Here is a 20,580-nt window from a genome sequence, read left to right on the forward strand (position 1 = left end):
CTTTCCAGATAAAAAAACAATAAATGAGCGAATGGTTATCTGGTATGCGTAGCGCGTACGTACTATACCAGATTGATTATCACATGGATGCATTATTGTGTGTGTGTGTGTGTGTGTGGGAGTGGACGCCAAGTCGCCAACAGCCGGAACAGAAGCTACCACCATACGAATCTCTTGCCAATTCTATTTTTTTGGCGCGCTAATTTCCTTGTGAATTTGAGTGAACGAAGAGCTGGTTTTCCGTGGAGAAACCGATCGAATTGCGAGCCAGACGTATTTCTCGTTTGTTTCAGCGTTAGCATCAGGGGGTTACATCATGAACTCCGACCCAAAATATGACATGAGAAGTATACCATACATCATCTTCTTGATTTCGACGTTATAGCTGTAAATATCATATTTCCAAGTTGCAAGAAGCTGCGCGAACACACAGCAGCACAGTGACAAAAAAGCGCTGCCGCGCTCAGCGCTCCCACTGAGATATACGATCAGAACTTCGCCGTCAGATCCAGATCGAACGGTTGATACCACACGAATCCAAGCACCCGCTGACACAGGCGCAGGCAGCAGAGGGCAATAACCACAGCCCATTTCCAGTTCCATGCCGCATTTCCTTTCCATTTCTGTTGCTCTCCTCTCTTTACCCGTCGCCGCCCTCGCCCTCGCCACCACCCGCACCCGCCGCGCGGCCCCCATTCGCCTCGATTTCGCCGGCGGCGATGTACGGCAACGACAACTGGATCAACAGCTATCTCGACGCCATCCTCGATGCCGGCAAGGGCGTCGCGGCCGCGGCCGCGGGCGCCGTCAGGGGCCGGGGCGGAGGCTGGGGCGGGGACCGGCCCTCGCTGCTCCTCCGCGAGCGCGGCCACTTCTCCCCCGCGCGCTACTTTGTCGAGGAGGTCATCACCGGCTACGACGAGACCGACCTCTACAAGACCTGGCTCCGGGTACGTACGTACGTGCTCCTTCGCGCGTGCGCTGCGTGCGGGTGGGCGAGCTCGCGCTCCCAGTCCCAGTCCCTGGTGCTGCTGCTCGCAGCTCGCTTACGTCCTTCATCGCTGGTGATCCACGGGATGGGTTGATCGACCTGTGTGTGGTGCGCGCAGGCGAACGCGATGCGGAGCCCGCAGGAGAAGAACACGCGGCTGGAGAACATGACCTGGAGGATCTGGAACCTCGCCAGGAAGAAGAAGGAGGTGCGCCTTTTTGCTCTTGGTTCGTTTCTTCTCTCCCTTCGCGCTGCTTCTTATGTTCCTCAGAGCTCGTGCTCATCTCGGTTTTGATGACTCAATCCGCAAGTTGGGTTGGGCTCCGGAAAGAGGAGACGTGGATTAGATTAGCGTTTATCTGGAACTAGGATTGATCTTGGCATATGTGCATTTTAGAGAGCGTTAGGATCTGCTCCATAAAATTAAAATGTGTTTCAGTGGAGTGTTCATCGAGCTAGATAAGCTTGCGAAGGTATTGAACAGAAGTTCCACACTGATTTGGAACAGATAGCATGCCTAGGATGTTTCTGCGTTATCTGATCAAATGCCAAGATTTTCAAGCTCCATATGTGGGATTGGGTATGTAAGTTAGCTATTATTATCACCTGGCCTCCACTTTGTCGCCTTCTCCCTGTGGTTACTTTGTCAATTCATAAAAAATTGCTTGATGAAGTGCTATAATGTGAAAGAAAACTTAGCTCTTCCACTACAGATGTATTGAGATACAGCAATGATCAATATGTGTTGATGGGTCACACTGACCCCAGAATAGGACACGCTACACTGCAAAGCACAAAGCATCCATTCATATTAGTCTGTGATTGTTTTCAACAGGAACAAAGTGAGCACATAAAACAAGAATATTGAAAATTAGCCAGAGGCGTTAGATTATCTACCAAGGTTGATGGACCAATGCGTGTTTCACTGTTATCAGTGCAACCAAAATCTGCATTAAGCATGCTATTATTTGGAAAATCTGTAATAGCTGCATACTCATGTCAGTTAATGGAGTCCGGGCATATGTTGTTCTCCATTGTATTCTGGCAAAGGGCATTTTTTTCTTATAGATAACTATGAAGCATGCTGGACATCATGTTTGGTAGGAGTGTCAGGTTCACTCAGGTCGTTTCTGTGCTTTGCAACCTCAAAAACCAAGAAATCTTATCTACCAAGACAATATTTCTCTGTTTTACAGACAAATTATGACATTCCATTTTCTATGGTCAATTCCAACAATTTTTACTTCTGCATTTAATTCTGCCCCTTCAGTCTATTCACCATTTAATGCAGACTAAGCGACTGAGGCGTGCCTCGTGGTCGAAAAAGACTGAAGATTTTAATCTGTATAGTAGACTAACAATTTCTCACACGTTTCAACCACACACGGAATGTTCTCATTCTTATTGTCTATTCCTAGTTGCCAATTAGTACCCACTACCCAGAAAGTATATCTCAGAGTTCTGCTTACACTCTAAAACTATATGGGTATAATTCGAGGTTAGTTCGGATGAAAACAAGCTGAAGTAGAATTTTTAATCAGTAAGGACATTTATACAAAACAACTTTCTGTACACCTTGTTTCAAGATCTTCATTGCAATAATTTAGTAAAAAATGGCTATGTAAACTGAAACATTTTGGTACATTTTAGTTCCTCTCAATGATCCATATGTCAGTATTTTTACCAAAGGTTAACATCTACTAGACTTTCTTCTGTTTTGCACACTCTGACGATCAAGAGGCCCCAAGGACCTAAACTTCCAAGATTGCCCTTCTACTCTTCAGTCTTCACCTAACCTGAACCTCCAAACTGCGGGGGTTTTACCTGGTAGAAGGTGGAAACAATGTAATACAAATTTGTTCTATTGAGCAGCAATCAGTGCTGTGCAGTTATTTCATTGTACACATCTAAGAGGATAGCATCAATCAACCTTTACTCCTTTAGCAATGTACTTGACTTCATTATTACAATTAAGGTCTTTCCTGAGACCTGCCCCAGTGTCAACTGAGGTACCATGTCATTGGAGCTCCTCCCACCTGATGCTTGCTCTTACCTTATTCTGTTTGCCATCATACTTACCTGTTACAAAAAATATTCAAGATGGTTGCAGGGGTAAAATGGTGATCCCAAACAATGAATGTTCTTTTAGTTGTTGTGATTGTATTAGAATGTAACAAGCCCATATTGTGGTTATGTGGTATTTGTCTAAAGTGTCCCGCTGTAGATGCTACATAGCCACCCCCTCATCACAAAAAAGAAGAAAAAGACTTTGGCCGGTGGGGAAAGATTGCCCAGTACTGCACTGCACTAAGCATAACTTCTCAGAGTCTTAGACAAATCGACAATGAAAATCCCTGAACTCTGGCTTCACCCTATAGGGTCGCATCGTAACCTCGGCCAACCAAGAACCTAAAAGGATAGCTAATAAGTGTACTGTTGGGGAAGCTTTAACTGCTAGAGCTTGGGTGTATGACATACAGGGGGCCCCGGAATCATGGTGGAATTCCTCCAGCTATGGGACCTCTTGTCGACAATTGAGTTGCAGCTTGATAGCAGCGATACCCATTTCTTTCATCTCTCTACCAATGGAATCTATTCTGCAAAGTTGGCATATGAGAGCTTTTTCATTGGGCCAGACGGCCAGTTGAGTTTGAACCTTATGTGAGAATTTGGAAAAGTCAGGCACCCCCTAAATGTCGGTTCTTTATGTGGTTAGTGGCACACAACAAATGCTAGACAGCGGATCGCGTAGCCCGTAGGGGGATGGAGCACCTAGAAAGTTGCTTGTTGTTCAACCAAGAGGATGAGACTCTTGATCATCTTCTAGTGTACTGTGTCTTCTCAAGGCAATTTTGGTTCCTTTGGTTCAAGCAAGTTGGTCTTCATTCTCTAGCCCCAACCAACCATGTTTAGTTTCTTGGATTGGTGGCGCAGAGTCAATGATTTGGTGGGTGAACAATTGACAGGGGGATTAAACATCTTGATTATTTTGGGGGCATGGACCATCTGGAATCATAGAAACAAATGTGTGTTTGATGGTATCTCACATAGTATCGCGACTACGATGATCCAAGTTGGTGAGGAAAGACATCTCTGGGAGGCAGCAGGAGCAAAAGGGATATCTTTCCTAACAACTCCTCTGGATGTTCATTAGTTTCTTTTGGGTCTTTTGGTTATTGCTTCATGTTTCATGTGTTTTGGACGGCGTGCGTTGGTGGGTGTGTTTTATAGGTGTGTTTTTAACTAGGGCTTCTTGTGCCCATTCTTCTTAATATAATGATGCACAGATCTCCTGCGTGTTCGATAGAGAAAAGAGGTGGCATACTGGCATGTAGATCCTCTAAGACACAAAATTAGTTTCATACAAGCACACTATCTTTTTCTACAAGTACACTGCCATTGGCTATTTGTTTGACTTTTTAAAGTTCGTTTGGTTTTATAACATACTGCTTTGTTCTCTTCACTTCAGTAGAAGTTATTTTCTTTGTGAAAGGGTTGTATGCACATAAACCATGCTATGAAAAGTTACTTATGAGTGGGCCCAATGACATTATCTGTTTGTTTGTTTGATATGTTGTTACTTTTTTTGAAGTATGATGTGTTGTTACTTGTTAGTGTGTGGCATGTTCATATGCCTAGGTCGTTTTCTCTAAGTAGTCATAAAAAAGGAATCAAATGTTCAACAACTCTCACTAGTTCACAACTCACAATATATATTGACATTATAATGTACTAGGTGAGTGCCCGTGCGTTGCAACGAGAACACATAATACCACGATAACATATATACAAAATGTGTGTTATACTGTTATGAGAAATGTTTCATAATCCATTTCTGATCCTGGCCATACATAAATTTTGTTATTTTAATCTAACTGTTTTACCACTACATTGCAACCATCAGTACCATGCAAACTTCAATATATGCCACGATTTGCATGGTCTCATCGTTGGAGAGCACGTCCCACACCTGCCGGAAGAAGTTCCCTCGTACATCGTCAGTCATCAGACACGCACCACCATACGCGCATGCTTAAACAAAAAGACAAGTGTGTGTGTGTTTGCGAAGAGAATTAAAGGCAGGCCGGCACAAAAGCTACCCCGACGGTGGTGAGGATGACGAACTGGTCATTGCTATCGGTCCTCCTCAGCGTCACCTCCGGCGCCGAGATGACGTCACAGTCCTTGATATAGTAGTCGTCGAACGCACTCGACATGGCGAGTCCCAACGACTCTTGGCTGGGCTACCAGACGAAGTGCACCCCAGTCTCATCAGCGAGGTAGTACACCTAGCCGTTGTACCACTAGATGCGCTACTCCTCTGCATACATCATGTTCGAGGACACTTACAACGTCAGCAACTGTCATGGACCTTCGGTCCATGGGGATAGCTGTCTTCTCCGGCGAGGTTATACCCCTCTGCCGCAGGCTTGGTTCTAGGGTAGCAGCCCTAGGCGCTTGAGAGGGTCATTGCAAGAGAGAGAGATTGGTTTGATAATGATCTTGCTTGATTTATTCCCTGCTGCCATGCGACTTATAAATAACCCTATGGCTAACCAACTTCTACAAACTCTCAACTAACTCCTACTTTCTTGGACTTATCTGCTGCTAACCAACTCTCCACAATTCTCTCATCACAATCTTATTCTCTAGCCTTATCCCAGCTCATCTAAATCTTATTCTCTAGCCTTATCCCAGCCTGGTTGCTGCCTCTCGCTCCCTATGATGCCCATGACATCTCCCCCTCCCTTGAGGACCAGCTCGTCCTCGAGCTGCCATAGACTTACCTGACACGACTTAAGGTTAAGCCTTTTACATCTCGGCTTACCTTTATTATTTAAGACGAAAATACAAAATAATTGTGGAACTAAAATATAAATTTGAACTGCATCTATGTCCTCCTGTCCTCCTGGATCCCAAGGGAAGAGCTGAACTGCGGACTTCACGTTGGATGAAAGGTGAAGGAGGAACCAGCTCGTTCTTATGTTGGGTCTGTCCAGCACCAAGGTAGTTGCCCGAATGAAGGAGACGACCCTCTTGGGCCGTGCAGGGGGGCTGCATACCCAGATCTCGACTTCTGCAGGGGGTTCAAAAAGTATAGACGAGACCTGATGGTTGGGCGCGCAGGCTGCGAGTTGGTGCAGCGATGAGCTGATCAGCAAGTGCAGCTTCCGCACCGCCCGCCTAACAAGGAAGCCGCGCACTGCGGCTTGCAGGCGCACCACGGCCTGCTCATGTGATGACGGCCATGGGGTGGCCCTGGAGGCCACAGCAAGGTGCTTCTCCCCACGAAGGGACTGTACCTGGCGGCGTGCCAGGAACCCTCGCGCTGCCGCCTGAAGCCGCACCGTTGCTTGGAGTTCCTTCTCTGTCTTCTCCTTGTAGCGGTGGAACATCACAACGAATTGATCCCACTTCTCTTCGAGACGAGTGAATGCATCTGGAGTTGGAGAGGGCGGGTGGGAGGGCGTTGCGGCGGCAGATGGCGCGGCGGCTGGTGGTGGTGAGGGATGGGCGGCTGGTGGTGGTGAGGATAACCTGGAGATGATACCAGGTGTCATGGACCTTCGGTCCATGAGGATAGCTGTCTTCTCCGGCGAGGTTATACCCCTCTGCCGCAGGCTTGGTTCTAGGGTAGCAGCCCTAGTCGCTTGAGAGGGTCATTGCAAGGGAGAGAGATTGGTTTGATAATGATCTTGCTTGATTTATTCCCTGCTGCCATGCGACTTATAAATAACCCTATGGCTAACCAACTTCTACAAACTCTCAACTAACTCCTACTTTCTTGGACTTATCTACTGCTAACCAACTCTCCACAATTCTCTCATCACAATCTTATTCTCTAGCCTTATCCCAGATGTCATGTACGGTAAGCCGTACACAAGGCGCAGGCGCGCTCGCGACATCCGGCGGGCAGCGGAGCGCGCCAACAGTGCAGCAGCGCCGCAGATGGCAGGCACTCAAGTTTAGGAAAGCAGCAGCCACCTATGGCAAGGGATAAATAGGAAAGTATCAATTTGGCTCTTATGGCAAGGAATAAGTAGGAAAGTAGCAATTTAGCACTTATGGCAAGGAATAAGTAGGAAAGTAGTATTTTGGCAGGGAAGATAATTAGGGAGCTTGCTCCATTTGTGTGGCCGCCGGCCCTATATATCCCCAAGTGCGCAGCACTGTTGAGGGCAATAAAATATCAAGTCATCTCCCACCTCTCTCTCTCAAGCCTGCGGTTAGGAGGAATACTCCTACCGGAGAAGACGGCCGAAGGCTACGAGTTACGTAGCCGAGGCCCGGCGAGTCAAGGGTTCGACGCTCTTGACAGCTTGGTATCCCGAGTCCGGAGATCCTTGCCTCACCCAGTCCCGCCCACCGATCCACTAACCACACCACCATCCCCGACCACGCCCACCAGCGGTTCGCCATCCTCCATCCACATGGCCGAGCCCACTTTAGCCGACGTCATCGAGATGATGAAGGCCATGCAGGCCGACATCACCAGGCTGAAGGAGAAGTCCGACTCCTCCTCCGCAAGCGGCGCCCAGCCCGAGCGTCATCGCGACATCGATCGCCCGCCAAGGTTCCAGAAATGGGACTTTCCGCGGTTTGATGGCAAGACCGATCCCCTCCTCTTCATCAACAAATGTGAGTCGTATTTTCGCCAGCAGCGTACAATGGTGGAGGAGCAAGTGTGGATGGCCTCGTATAACCTCGAGGGCATCGCACAACACTGGTACATACAACTACAGGAAGACGAGGGCACCCCGTCCTGGAGCAGATTCAGGGAACTGCTCAACCTGCGCTTCGGGCCAGCCCTCCGTTCAGCGCCGTTCTTCGAGCTCACCGAGTGTCGACGCACCGGCACGGTCGAGGAGTACTCCAACCGATTCCAGGAGCTCCTACCCCGTGCTGGCAGGATGACGGAGGAGCAACGCGTCCAACTCTACACCGGCGGCCTGCTGCCACCGCTCAGCCACGCAGTGCGGATACTCAACCCCGGCAACCTCAACACTGCTATGAGCCTAGCGCGGCAGGTGGAGCAGATGGAGCTTGCCAAGATCCCGGCACCAGCCAAGACAGGGCCGCGCGGCATCCTGCCGCCGCCACCTCCGCGGCCAGCGACTCAGGCGCTCCCGGCGCCACAGGCCCCCTTGGCGCTGCCAGCGCCGCCACTGGGCGCAGCAACGGGCCGTGGCGACGGCTCCAGGCGATTATCTCCAGAGGAGATGGCGGATCGGCGTCGCCAAGGACTGTGTTTTAATTGTAACGAGAAATATTCTCGTGGCCACAACCGTTTTTGCAGGCGCATTTTCTTCTTGGATGGCGTCGAAATTGAGGAGGCCGAGGCGGAAACGGGTGCCGCGGAGACCGACGCTCCCTGTTTCTCCCTCCAGGCCGTGGCCGGGGTCGCGCCAGGGGACACCATGCAGATCGCCGTCACCCTCGGTTCAGTCTCCCTGGTGGCACTGATCGACTCGGGAAGCACCCACAATTTTATATCCGCAGCGGCGGCGCACCAGTCGGGCATCCCCATCCAGCGCCGACCCCGCCTCACGGCCATGGTGGCCAATGGCGAGCGGATCACCTGCGCGGGCGTCCTTCGCAATGCGCCGCTCCACGTCAAGGGCGAACTCTACCCGGCTGACCTCTTCGTCATGCCATTGGCCGGGTACGACGTCGTCCTCGGCACACGATGGCTTGGTGCGTTGGGGCCAATCGTGTGGAACCTCGCCAATCGCCGCATGACGTTCCAGCGCCAGGGGCGCTCCATCTCCTGGACGGGCACGCCCAGCCCCAAGGAGCCGGCGCTGCGCGCCACCAACGGGACGGACGCCCTACTGGAGGCCCTTCTCGCCTCGTTCGGGGGGCTCTTCGCAGCTCCGATGGGTTTGCCCCCCAAGCGCGCCCACGACCATCGCATTCTCCTCAAGCCCGATGCGTCACCGGTGGCTGTCCGGCCGTACCGCTACCCGGCTACACACAAGGACGAGCTGGAGCGGCAGTGCAACGCCATGATTGACCAGGGGATCGTGCGTCGCAGCGACTCCCCATTCTCATCGCCCGTGCTCCTGGTCAAGAAGCCCGATGGCTCGTGGCGCTTCTGCGTCGACTACAGGGCCCTCAACGCCCTCACCATCAAAGACGCGTTCCCCATCCCGGTCGTGGAGGAGCTTCTCGACGAGCTCCACGGCGCCAAATTCTTCACCAAACTGGATCTACGGTCGGGCTATCACCAGGTCCGGATGCGGCCAGAAGACGTGCATAAGACCGCGTTCCGCACACACGATGGCTTATACGAGTTCCTCGTGATGGCGTTCGGGCTCTGCAACGCCCCAGCCACGTTCCAGGCACTGATGAATGACGTGCTCCGGCCCTTCCTCCGACGGTTCGTCCTGGTATTCTTTGATGACATCCTCATTTACAGCAGCACGTGGGCCGATCACCTCCGCCATCTACGGGCCGTCCTCGACGAGCTACAACGCCATCAGCTGTTCATCAAACGTTCGAAGTGTTCTTTCGGAGCAACATCTGTCGCCTACCTCGGCCACATCATCTCGGCCGCAGGGGTGGCCATGGACCCGGCCAAGGTGGCTGCCATTCACGACTGGCCGCCGCCGCGCTCGGTCCGGGCTGTTCGAGGGTTCCTCGGCCTCACCGGGTACTACCGCCGCTTCGTCCACAACTACGGCACGGTGGCTGCCCCCTTAACGGCCCTCCTCAAAAAGGATGGCTTCGTCTGGGATGACGCGGCCATGGCTGCCTTTACGGCGCTCAAGGCAGCCGTGTCGTCCGCTCCTGTCCTCGCCATGCCAGATTTTGGCAAGCGGTTCGTGGTGGAGTGCGATGCATCCTCCACAGGCTTCGGTGGGGTGCTCGTCCAGGAGGGACACCCGGTCGCGTTCTTCAGCCGACCTATTGCACCCCGCCACCGCGACCTCGCCGCCTACGAGCGCGAACTTATCGGCCTGGTCCAGGCTGTCCGGCACTGGCGGCCGTACCTATGGGGACGACACTTCATCGTCAAGACGGACCACTTCAGTCTCAAGTATCTCCTCGACCAGAGGTTGGCCACGATTCCCCAACACCATTGGGTGGGCAAACTTCTGGGATTCGACTTTACGGTCGAATACCGCTCGGGCGCCACGAACACCGTCGCCGACGCACTATCCAGGAGGGACCCCGACGAGGGCACGCTGATGGCCATTTCAGCACCCCGTTTCGACTTCGTCGAGCGCCTGCGCCAGGCACAGGCTACGGATCCGGCTCTCGTCGCCCTCTACGAAGAGATCCGCGCCGGCACGCGCGCTGCACCATGGTCCATCATCGGTGGGATGGTCGCCATGGAGGGGCGCCTCTATATCCCAGCCACTTCACCCCTATTACGGGAGATCGTGGCCGCTGTACATGATGACGGCCACGAGGGCGTCCACCGCACCCTGCATCGACTACGGCGCGACTTTCATTTTCCCAACATGCGTCGTATTGTGCAGGAATTCGTCAGGGCGTGCGGCACATGCCAAACATACAAGTCAGATCACCTACGTCCAGCTGGTCTCCTACAGCCCCTGCCGATCCCAAATGGGGTGTGGTCGGACATCGGCATCGACTTCATCGAAGCTCTGCCCCGCGTGCAAGGCAAGACGGTCATTCTCACTGTCGTCGACCGTTTCAGCAAGTACTGCCACTTCATCCCACTGGCGCACCCATACACGGCGGAGTCGGTGGCGCAAGCATTCTGCGCCGAGGTGGTGAGGCTGCACGGCATCCCGCAGTCCATCGTATCGGACCGAGACCCCGTCTTCACGTCGGCCTTCTGGAGGGAGCTAATGGCCCTGACTGGAACCAAGTTGTTCATGTCCTCCGCTTTCCATCCGCAAACCGACGGCCAGTCGGAGGCAGCCAACCGCGTCATCATGATGTACCTTCGCTGCTTCACCGGCGATCGACCCCGACAGTGGCTCCGGTGGCTTCCATGGGCGGAGTACACCTACAACACCGCCTACCAGTCCTCACTCCGCGAGACACCTTTCCGGGTGGTCTACGGCCGCGACCCACCGACCATCCGGTCCTACGAGCCGGGTGACGCACGCGTGCCCGCGGTGGCACAGGAGATGGAGGAACGGGCTGCCTTCCTCGACGACGTTCGCTACCGTCTCCATCAGGCGCAAGAATCCCAGAAACGCGCCTACGATCAGCATCACAGGCAGGTCGTCTACAATGTCGGTGACTGGGCCCTTCTTCGTCTCCGTCAACGACCATCGGCATCCCTGCCACGTTCCACCACGGGCAAGTTGAAGCCCCGCTACGTCGGCCCCTACCGTGTCAAGGAGATCATCAACGAGGCGGCCGTACGCCTACAGCTTCCATCCGACGCCAAAATCCACGACGTCTTCCATGTGGGCATCCTCAAGAAGTTCGTTGGGGCGCCACCAACGGAACCACCTGCGCTACCGGCCACACTCAACGGCGCAGTGGTGTCCACACCTTCCCGTGTCCTGGCGGGTCGCCTGGCTCGCGGCATTCGGCAAGTTCTGGTACAGTGGCACGGTGAACCAGTGTCGTCTGCGACCTGGGAGGATTTTGAGGATTTCAGGGCAAGCTTCCCCGCTTTCCAGCTCGAGGACGAGCTGACTTTCGAGGCCGGGAGAGATGTCATGTACGGTAAGCCGTACACAAGGCGCAGGCGCGCTCGCGACATCCGGCGGGCAGCGGAGCGCGCCAACAGTGCAGCAGCGCCGCAGATGGCAGACACTCAAGTTTAGGAAAGCAGCAGCCACCTATGGCAAGGGATAAATAGGAAAGTATCAATTTGGCTCTTATGGCAAGGAATAAGTAGGAAAGTAGCAATTTAGCACTTATGGCAAGGAATAAGTAGGAAAGTAGTATTTTGGCAGGGAAGATAATTAGGGAGCTTGCTCCATTTGTGTGGCCGCCGGCCCTATATATCCCCAAGTGCGCAGCACTGTTGAGGGCAATAAAATATCAAGTCATCTCCCACCTCTCTCTCTCAAGCCTGCGGTTAGGAGGAATACTCCTACCGGAGAAGACGGCCGAAGGCTACGAGTTACGTAGCCGAGGCCCGGCGAGTCAAGGGTTCGACGCTCTTGACACCAGCTCATCTAAATCTTATTCTCTAGCCTTATCCCAGCCTGGTTGTTGCCTCTCGCTCCCTATGATGCCCATGACAGCAACGCCCGTCGTCCCAGCGCACAAGAATTCATGGCCGGTCAGTAGCGACTTACATGGCAGATTGGGCTTCAGGTGGACGATGAGCTGGACGGCGTGATGACGCCGTCGTCGGATGCGGTGCCCAGAACAACCCGAGAGTCGCCGACGTTGGCGACAACCATGAGGTCCCCCTGCTTCACGATGGACAGCGACAGCGGTGCAGCCGCTCTGGACCGCGTCCAAGCGGCGGCTGCGCCAGAGCTTGTCGTCCACAGCGGCGCATGCGGCCACGTAGGACTGCTTCCAGAGGTCGAACTGGCACTCGCCAAGCTTCTTCTCATCATCGATGAGCGACGCCAACGCGAGCGCCTCCTGCTAGTGGTGTTTGTTCTGGGTTTCCATGTAAGAAACATGGATTCATCCTTGGCGTTGGTTTATAAAAATGACTCACAAGTTAGATCCATGGAAAAAATATTACGGAGAATAAATGCCACGCATGCAAAAAAATGAATTTAAGTTGAAAACATTATTCAAACAAAAGAAATTGCATGCAAGACTCTTATTTAAATACTACTCTCTCCATCCAAAATATAATTCAAGAATCTCAGTGATAATTATCTACCATTGTGCAAGGGTAGCAGTTGGGTTTGAGGAGAGATGTAGTAGATGTTTTTCCTGTCATAGGTGTAGACACAAACACACATGTGGTTTAGCGGTAGCTACTGCTTGCATTGGCCTGAGGGGGTGCGGGTTCGAATCCCCTTGCGGCCATGTGTTTTTTAATTTTAGCTAAGCGTGGGCTGTGCGGGGGAATGAGAATGGGAATGGGTGTGGGCTATGTGGGGAGGGGGAATGAGAATGACAGAATAAGGAATGACATGCTACCCTTCCAGCCTTAATAAGTACTAGAGATTTCTTTGTGCATTCAATGTTTTGATTTCCAAACTGATAGTGCTGTTATCAAAAGGTAGATTTTGTTCAGTTTATTTTCACATTTCCGCTTTATCTTGTTCTTACATGAACTTCTATCTCTTTCCTTTAATATAGTTTTTCTGTGCTATGTTAATTTCGATATTCAGTTTGAGAAAGAGGAAGCCATTCGCTTGTCCAAACACCGTTTAGAGACTAAGAAGCCACGGAATGATGCTACTGCAGAAATGTCTGAAGATCTTTTTGAAGGAGTGAAGGGAGAAGACGCTGGTGATCCATCTGTTGCCTACGGTGACAGCACAACTGGGAACACACCTAGGACCAGTTTATTTGACAAGCTATACATAGTGTTGATCAGGTACATAATAGTTTATTTAATAACTTCTACTTAATATTTTTTGATACTTCTATGTACATGCTACAGATTGATTAAGCTGCATGTAACTAATTCATCATATAACAATATGCTATTTATATCTGTTGCAAAATGATTTACATTAAATTGAAAGAAGGTCATAAGGAAATTGACTTCCACAAATTTAGCCTGAACACTGCATACTGTTCATACTATTCTTAGAATTGGCAGTTTCACAAGTTGTCCATATAATCCAATTAAAAAGCGATGTTATCCTTTGTCTTGATGGTATTTGTGTTGAAATATATTTACAATTGAATTTGTGTTATGCTGTATTATATTGTAGTCTGCATGGCCTGATACGTGGAGAGAACATGGAGCTTGGCCGTGATTCAGATACTGGTGGCCAGGTACTGGTATCGTCAGTGCATTTATTTATAGAATCAAGTATAGCTGCAATTCTTTCTTCACAATGAATAACTCAAACTTTATCCTGTAGTTTCTGGAGCAGCTATATATTCCATTTGATGTTTCGAAGATATTCACTAAAAAGATACTAGTATCATACAAGGACATGATTTCACTTTCATCTACTGTATGCTGTTTCATAGGTCAAATATGTCGTGGAGCTTGCTAAAGCATTAAGTTCATGTCCTGGAGTTTACCGGGTTGATCTATTGACAAGACAAATCTTAGCCCCAAATTTTGATCGTGGCTATGGTGAACTAGATGAGCTGCTGGCTTCGACAAGTTTCAAGAACTTTAGATGCGAACGAGGAGAGAACAGTGGTGCACATATCATCAGAATACCATTTGGCCCCAAAGACAAGCATCTAGCTAAAGAAAATATCTGGCCTTTCATTCAGGAATTTGTTGATGGTGCACTAGGTCATATTGTGCGCATGTCAAAAACTATAGGCGAAGAAACTGGCAGTGTGTGTCCAGTGTGGCCTACTGTGATTCATGGCCATTATGCCAGTGCAGGAGTTGCTGCTGCTCTATTATCTGGAGCACTTAATGTTCCCATGTTGTTTACCGGGCATTTTCTTGGTAAAGATAAGCTGGAAGAGCTTCTCAAGCAAGGTAGGCAGACAAGAGAACAAATAAATGTGACATACAAAATAATGCGCCGAATTGAGGCAGAGGAGTTGTCTCTTGATGCATCTGAAATAATTATCGCAAGCACACGGCAAGAAATAGAAGAACAATGGAACTTGTATGATGGTTTTGAAGTCATGCTTGCGAGGAAGCTCCGTGCGTTAGTCAAGCGTGGTGCTAACTGTTATGGTCGTTATATGCCTCGTATGGTTGTAAGTAAACTATTCCTCTGATTCTGTAAATAATCAGTCAATAGTTGCATTTTTGTCATATTTATAGGTGGGCAATTATCATTATGCATTCTTGTTGTCATTATCTATAATAGAGAGGTTTTAAATGCTCTAGTTCTTTATTACTTGCTCTGCAGATAATTCCTCCAGGAGTTGAATTCGGCCAATTGATTCATGATTTTGATATGTATGGAGATGAAGATAACCAATCTCCAGCCTTGGATCCATCTATTTGGTTTGAGGTTGTGAAATTATTTTAAGATGCTTACATGCAAGATTTTACTTTTTATTTGACTTGATACAGCAGCTTGTTTATTCTGTTAATCCTGTGTGTGGTTTTAAAGTTCATGTGCTGATGGTATGTATGTGATGACAGATAATGCGGTTCTTCACAAATCCTAGGAAACCTATGATTTTGGCTATTGCTCGTCCATATTCTGAAAAGAATATTGCAACACTTGTGAAGGCATTTGGTGAATGCCATCCGTTGAGGGAACTTGCTAACCTTGTAAGATAACACCAAGAACCTAACATTTTAGTGTTTTGGGTATATTGCGTTCCAATATCATAATTGTATTAAAGCTGTTAGTAATATGGAATTTTGGTACCTTTTGATTTTGCATTCCAGACACTGATAATGGGCAACCGTGAGGCTATTTCCAAAATGAACAAAATCAGTGCAGCTGTTTTGACATCGGTGCTTACATTGATTGATGAATATGATTTATATGGTCAAGTGGCATACCCAAAGCTTCACAAGCACTCTGAAGTTCCTGATATTTATCGTTTAGCAGCAAGAACAAAGGTATAATGTTTTTAGCCAAAAAATGGTGGTGCCGTATCCCCCCTGAATGCCAAGAACTGAAGCACTTATCTCTAATATCTTTCTACTTTGATTTTCTTCCAACAAGCATTCATGGTGTATCCAAGTGAAATACAGTAGCCATTTTCTTATTTTAAGCATTCACCGGTACAACTTTTCTTGTCATATGTATGCCAGGGCGCTTTTGTAAATGTTGCTTATTTTGAACAATTTGGTGTCACCTTGATAGAGGTCAGAACTATTGAGATCAGGAATTCATTTATGTATCTCACCATTTTCATGCCCTTACTACCTATCTGTTCTTTTTGTGAGCAGGCTGCCATGCACGGGTTGCCTGTTATTGCAACAAAAAATGGGGCTCCTGTTGAAATTTATCAGGTTCATGAATCACATTGTACCATTTTATGAATTAATAGAGTATTGACTTACATATGTAATAGATTGGATCCTTTCTGGTGGATGTTGATGCAGGTTCTGGAAAATGGTCTCCTTGTTGATCCCCATGATCAGCATGCAATTGCAGATGCCCTCTATAAGATGCTTTCTGAAAAGCAGTTTTGGTCAAGATGTCGAGAAAATGGATTGAAAAATATACACCAATTTTCTTGGCCTGAACATTGCAAGAATTACTTGTCAAGGATATCAAGTCTTGGTCCAAGACATCCTGCTTTTGCATGCAAAGAAGACCACAAGGTGCCTGTGAAGTGCAGGAAGCATATATCTATCATTGCTGTAGACTCTGTTAACAAGGAAGATTTAATTCAAATTATCAGAAACTCTGTTGAGGCTACACGCACTGGAACTATGTCAGGTTCTACAGGTTTTGTGCTGTCAACTTCACTGACAATAGCAGAGCTACAGTCTGTAATAGTACGCACAGGCATGCTCCCGACTGACTTTGATGCCTTTATATGCAATAGTGGGAGCGATATATATTATCCATTACAGTCTAGTGATGTGCCAAGCAATTCCCGTGTTACATTTGCGTTGGACCATAACTACCGATCACATATCGAGTATCGTTGGGGAGGAGAAGGTTTAAGGAAGTACTTAGTTAAGTGGGCTTCTTCAGTAGTAGAAAGAAGGGGGAGAACTGAAAAGCAAGTCATCTTTGAAGATTCGGAACACTCTTCAACATATTGTCTTGCATTTAGAGTGGTTAATCCAAATCATGTAAGTTTCTTTCCAGATCTTCTAACATTTGGTTGAAATTTTGCCCACTCATTATTTGGAAGTTAAGTGTGCAACTTTTTATTTTTGACTTTGTTTATATCTTGTAGTTGCCTCCTTTGAAGGAGCTGCAAAAGTTGATGAGAATCCAGTCACTGCGTTGTCATGCTCTGTATAACCATGGCGCCACCAGGCTATCTGTAATTCCAATGCATGCATCGCGATCTCAGGCTCTAAGGTATTGTGCTTGATTTTCTTCACTCGTATATTAGTTAAATCTTCCTTTTAAAGGAAAATCATTTATCTTTTCTGTTGCAAATTGGTTGCAGTATCAGGGCGTGGAGCATTTAAAAAAAAACTGTTTTCAAGATGTGCATTTTCCTTTTCCTTAAATTTATGAGAAAAATAGCTCAATACCATTATAAAAAGGTATCAATTGAATATTACATCTACTGTGGCTCCAGTTTTCGAGTACATATTGGATTCTATTATCAATCTTGTGTCCATGGTGATGGCACTGAGCAATATTTCCCTTCGTGTTTGCTGTTGGATGATTTATTCCAATCATGAACAGTTCAACAGAAGACAAGACTAGTGGGAGTGAGAAACTTGATACTTGCACTGGTTACAACCCCTTTTTTGTTTGCCTCTTGTCTCTGTTTCTTTTCCTCCTATTTGTACAGTTGGCATTTGTGTTGGGTGTTCAATGTTATTCTTTTGTTTGCTCTTTATTACTTCTTAATTCTTATATAATGACCGGCAGTTCTCCTTCCGGTTCCAGAAAAAGCAGTGGGAGTGAGAAACTGTACACTATTGCTTTATTTGGTACCAGCTGATTACCTGTCACCAGGATTAAAAACTTAAAATTAGTGAACCTGGAGGTAGCTATCGCCTTATTGGTTTCCTAAACTGCTCTTGAATTGATCGGGAATTAGGTGGTTACCAGAATATAACAGGGAAACTATGTCTATAACTTTGGTCAAAACGGGTTAGGATCAGGTTTAAATAGGTGTTAACACAGGCTGCGAACCAGTTTTAATTTCAGGTGGAGGATTTACATCGTTGCCTAAACTAGTTTGACTATAAGCTACATGATCAGGTTGGATATGAAACCCAAAATGTGTAAGAAATCCTATAATAATATTTTTTTGAACTACAGAACTCTGCTTCTGGCTACAGTGAGTGTTTTAAGTTGCTAATTCACTGGGTGTTTTTTCTTTAAGTGCTAGTTTGGCAACCCTATTTTTTCAAGGGATTTTTGTTTTTCCAAAGGAAATTAGTTCATTTTTCCTTAGGAAAATGGGAATCCTTGGGAAAATAGAGTTGCCAAGCTAGCCATAAAATTGACTTTTTTCCCCTGTATTCATTTCTTACTTTTCAAATGTTTTGTGCAGCCCTAAAACCCTAACAGTGCAATAAGTTTTGCAATAGATATACTGCCACCGTCTCTAAAATTTTACACTGGTCTGGGATCTGTAGATTATGGTCTTTTGGAAACATTTTTATGTATTTATTTCCATATCCATCTTGCAGCAAACACGTGCAAACCTACTAACTCAATTTTCTATTGTAGGTATTTGTCTATTCGCTGGGGCATAGAGTTGCCAAATGCTGTGGTCATTGTTGGTGAAACTGGTGATTCTGATTACGAGGAACTGTTTGGAGGTCTCCACAAGACAGTCATCCTTAAGGGTGGATTCAACACTCCTGCGAATAGGATCCATACGGTCAGAAGGTACCCTTTACAGGATGTTGTTGCTCTTGATAGCTCAAATATCATTGGAATTGAGGGATTCAGCACTGGTGACATCAGGTCTGCTATGCAACAACAGCTTGGTATACCCACACAATGACACCAACTGCAATCTATTTTGTTATTAATAGAAAGAAAGAAACAGATAACAGAAATATACGATACAAATACTTAGTTTCCATTCTATTGGAAATGTCCGATTTTGCCTGCCAGTCATTTAATGTATGTGTGTGGTGGTCCCTGCACGGGTTATGAATGACGTTCCCTTGGATCCCGCACTGGAGATTTTTTGGATTGAAGAGCTTGTTAATGGATACATCCAGCTGTACAGACGGAACAAATTTGTTCAAATGTTGATAGTGAAAACATTTTGTGGAAGTATTTTCAGCAAACAAGCTTCCAATATACAAAGTTCACACTTTCCATCGCTTCAATGTGGAGCATCTGATTACAGTGCAATCGTCTAAGGGCTTGTTTGTATTTACCTCAATTCATATGTGTTGAGATAGATTATATGTGTTGAGATAGATTGAGATGTAACTTAAACTAATTTACACACCAATTCATCCCAATATATGTGGATTAAGGTGAATACGAGAGTGTCCATATAAGGCCTATTCGGTTAGGGGTTGATTGAGGGAGTTTGGAGAGAATTAAATACCTTTCGATACAAATTTATATAGGAGAGGATGTAATCCTCTCCAATCCCCTTTTAGCGCTTGTTTAGATGTTTTAGTATTGATCCCAATACACATGTGTTTAAGGGGATAGAGAACTAATTTATACTCTAATCCTTCTCAAATCATGTGTATTACGGTGAATACTAGAGTTTCAAACATAGCTTTAACCGAACAAGTCCTAAACTCTTTTTTTTTCTTTCTAGGAGGAGTGTCTTATATTGTGTAAATACCGTGTCACACAATTTAGCACCATACATCATGTGCAGGAATTATTTGAAGCTACCAAAGCAGCAAATTATCTCTTGCTACTGCATGTTTTTACCTTGAGTGTGATCCAGAATGTTGAGAGTAGCTATTAGTGCTTATTTTTCATTCAATTTGCGGTCGTTACTAAAATCCACTTTGAGTCTCGGTAAGAAAGAATTGCAAATATAATACCAGTAAAACTCTACTCTTTTTACCACGAGGTGTGGGTTGTAGAGTCTCACCTAGCAATTAGACATCCGGTGCTGAAATAGCTAAATGAGGTTTGGCCGGTCGAATGTTTTAAAAATCTCTAACGTTTAAATGCATTGTTCAATTTTGTCTGAAATTTCACTTATAACTCTAGCATTGAAAAGTTGATAGTATCTACGGACTATATACAAGTCGTTTACTTTAGTTTGTCAACACAACAGTGGTTTGATTTCCTTACACAAACTTAAAAAAGGACTGCAAACTTACTCAAGTTCATCGCAGAGGTGATGTTCTTCCGGTGGTTGGTTGTTGTCCAGTACGGTTCTTCAGGAGAAACCTCGCAAATCTGCAAGAGAAGACCACTTATGAGGAAGGATGTAATTATATAGAGAATTTAAATGCCACAATTTTCAGTCAGACTAATTATGTTAGGAGGGAGGAGGAGGAAAAGGAGTCTAAAATTTATTAGGTAACAACGATAAACCTGTCAGCATCCATAATGCACACTTAGCAACTGTTTTCGTGATTATACAATTCAGGCTATCTGTGGGCAGGGCACAACAGGCGCTGAAAATTTCCAAGTCTCCACTGCTTGGGATCAATACCTTCGTTTTTCAACTTCTGAATGATCTGCCCAAGTCTCCCTTCAGAAGCATTTGATTAGTTTTTTTACCGAATGAACTATAATGCAAAAACAAATCAACTGTAATGCAAAAACACACTACAACGGCTAAAACACAAAGATGCTTTGATTAGTTTTTTGCCGAGTGAACTTTAATGCAAAAACAAATGAACTGTAATGCGAAAACACAATACATCGGCTAAAAAACAAAGATGCTTCTACATTCAGTTGCTATAAGCAGAATGGAAATAATTAAATAATTAAAAAATAGCAGCCTAAGTAGCAGAGAGCACCAGAACTGAAGAAGCT

At 47.0% G+C, this 20,580-nt stretch overlaps 1 protein-coding gene across 3 annotated transcripts; it reads left to right on the forward strand.

Moving 5' to 3' along the window:
• Window positions 1-606: 606 nt before the first annotated feature.
• Window positions 607-19,105, forward strand: LOC100275248 (uncharacterized). Of its 3 annotated transcripts, none has more exons than NM_001353870.1 (13): window positions 607-950; window positions 1,110-1,199; window positions 13,234-13,442; window positions 13,786-13,849; window positions 14,051-14,749; window positions 14,905-15,009; window positions 15,144-15,275; window positions 15,396-15,572; window positions 15,768-15,821; window positions 15,906-15,968; window positions 16,062-16,763; window positions 16,871-16,998; window positions 18,334-19,101. In NM_001353870.1, exons 1-13 carry the CDS (start codon window positions 720-722, stop codon window positions 18,611-18,613), a joined length of 2,934 nt encoding a protein of 977 aa, NP_001340799.1. In that variant the 5' UTR covers window positions 607-719; the 3' UTR covers window positions 18,614-19,101. The 3 variants fall into 3 exon arrangements, with proteins under 3 accessions (NP_001340799.1, XP_023156741.1, XP_020399063.1); XM_023300973.2 differs by lacking the exon at window positions 18,334-19,101 and adding an exon at window positions 17,090-18,316 and having other exon boundaries at window positions 624-950; XM_020543474.3 differs by lacking the exon at window positions 607-950 and having other exon boundaries at window positions 1,110-1,218; window positions 18,334-19,105.
• Window positions 19,106-20,580: the final 1,475 nt, after the last annotated feature.

The sequence above is a fragment of the Zea mays genome, chromosome 9, assembly GCF_902167145.1.
Source record: "Zea mays cultivar B73 chromosome 9, Zm-B73-REFERENCE-NAM-5.0, whole genome shotgun sequence".
NCBI classification, from domain to species: Eukaryota; Viridiplantae; Streptophyta; class Magnoliopsida; order Poales; family Poaceae; genus Zea; species Zea mays.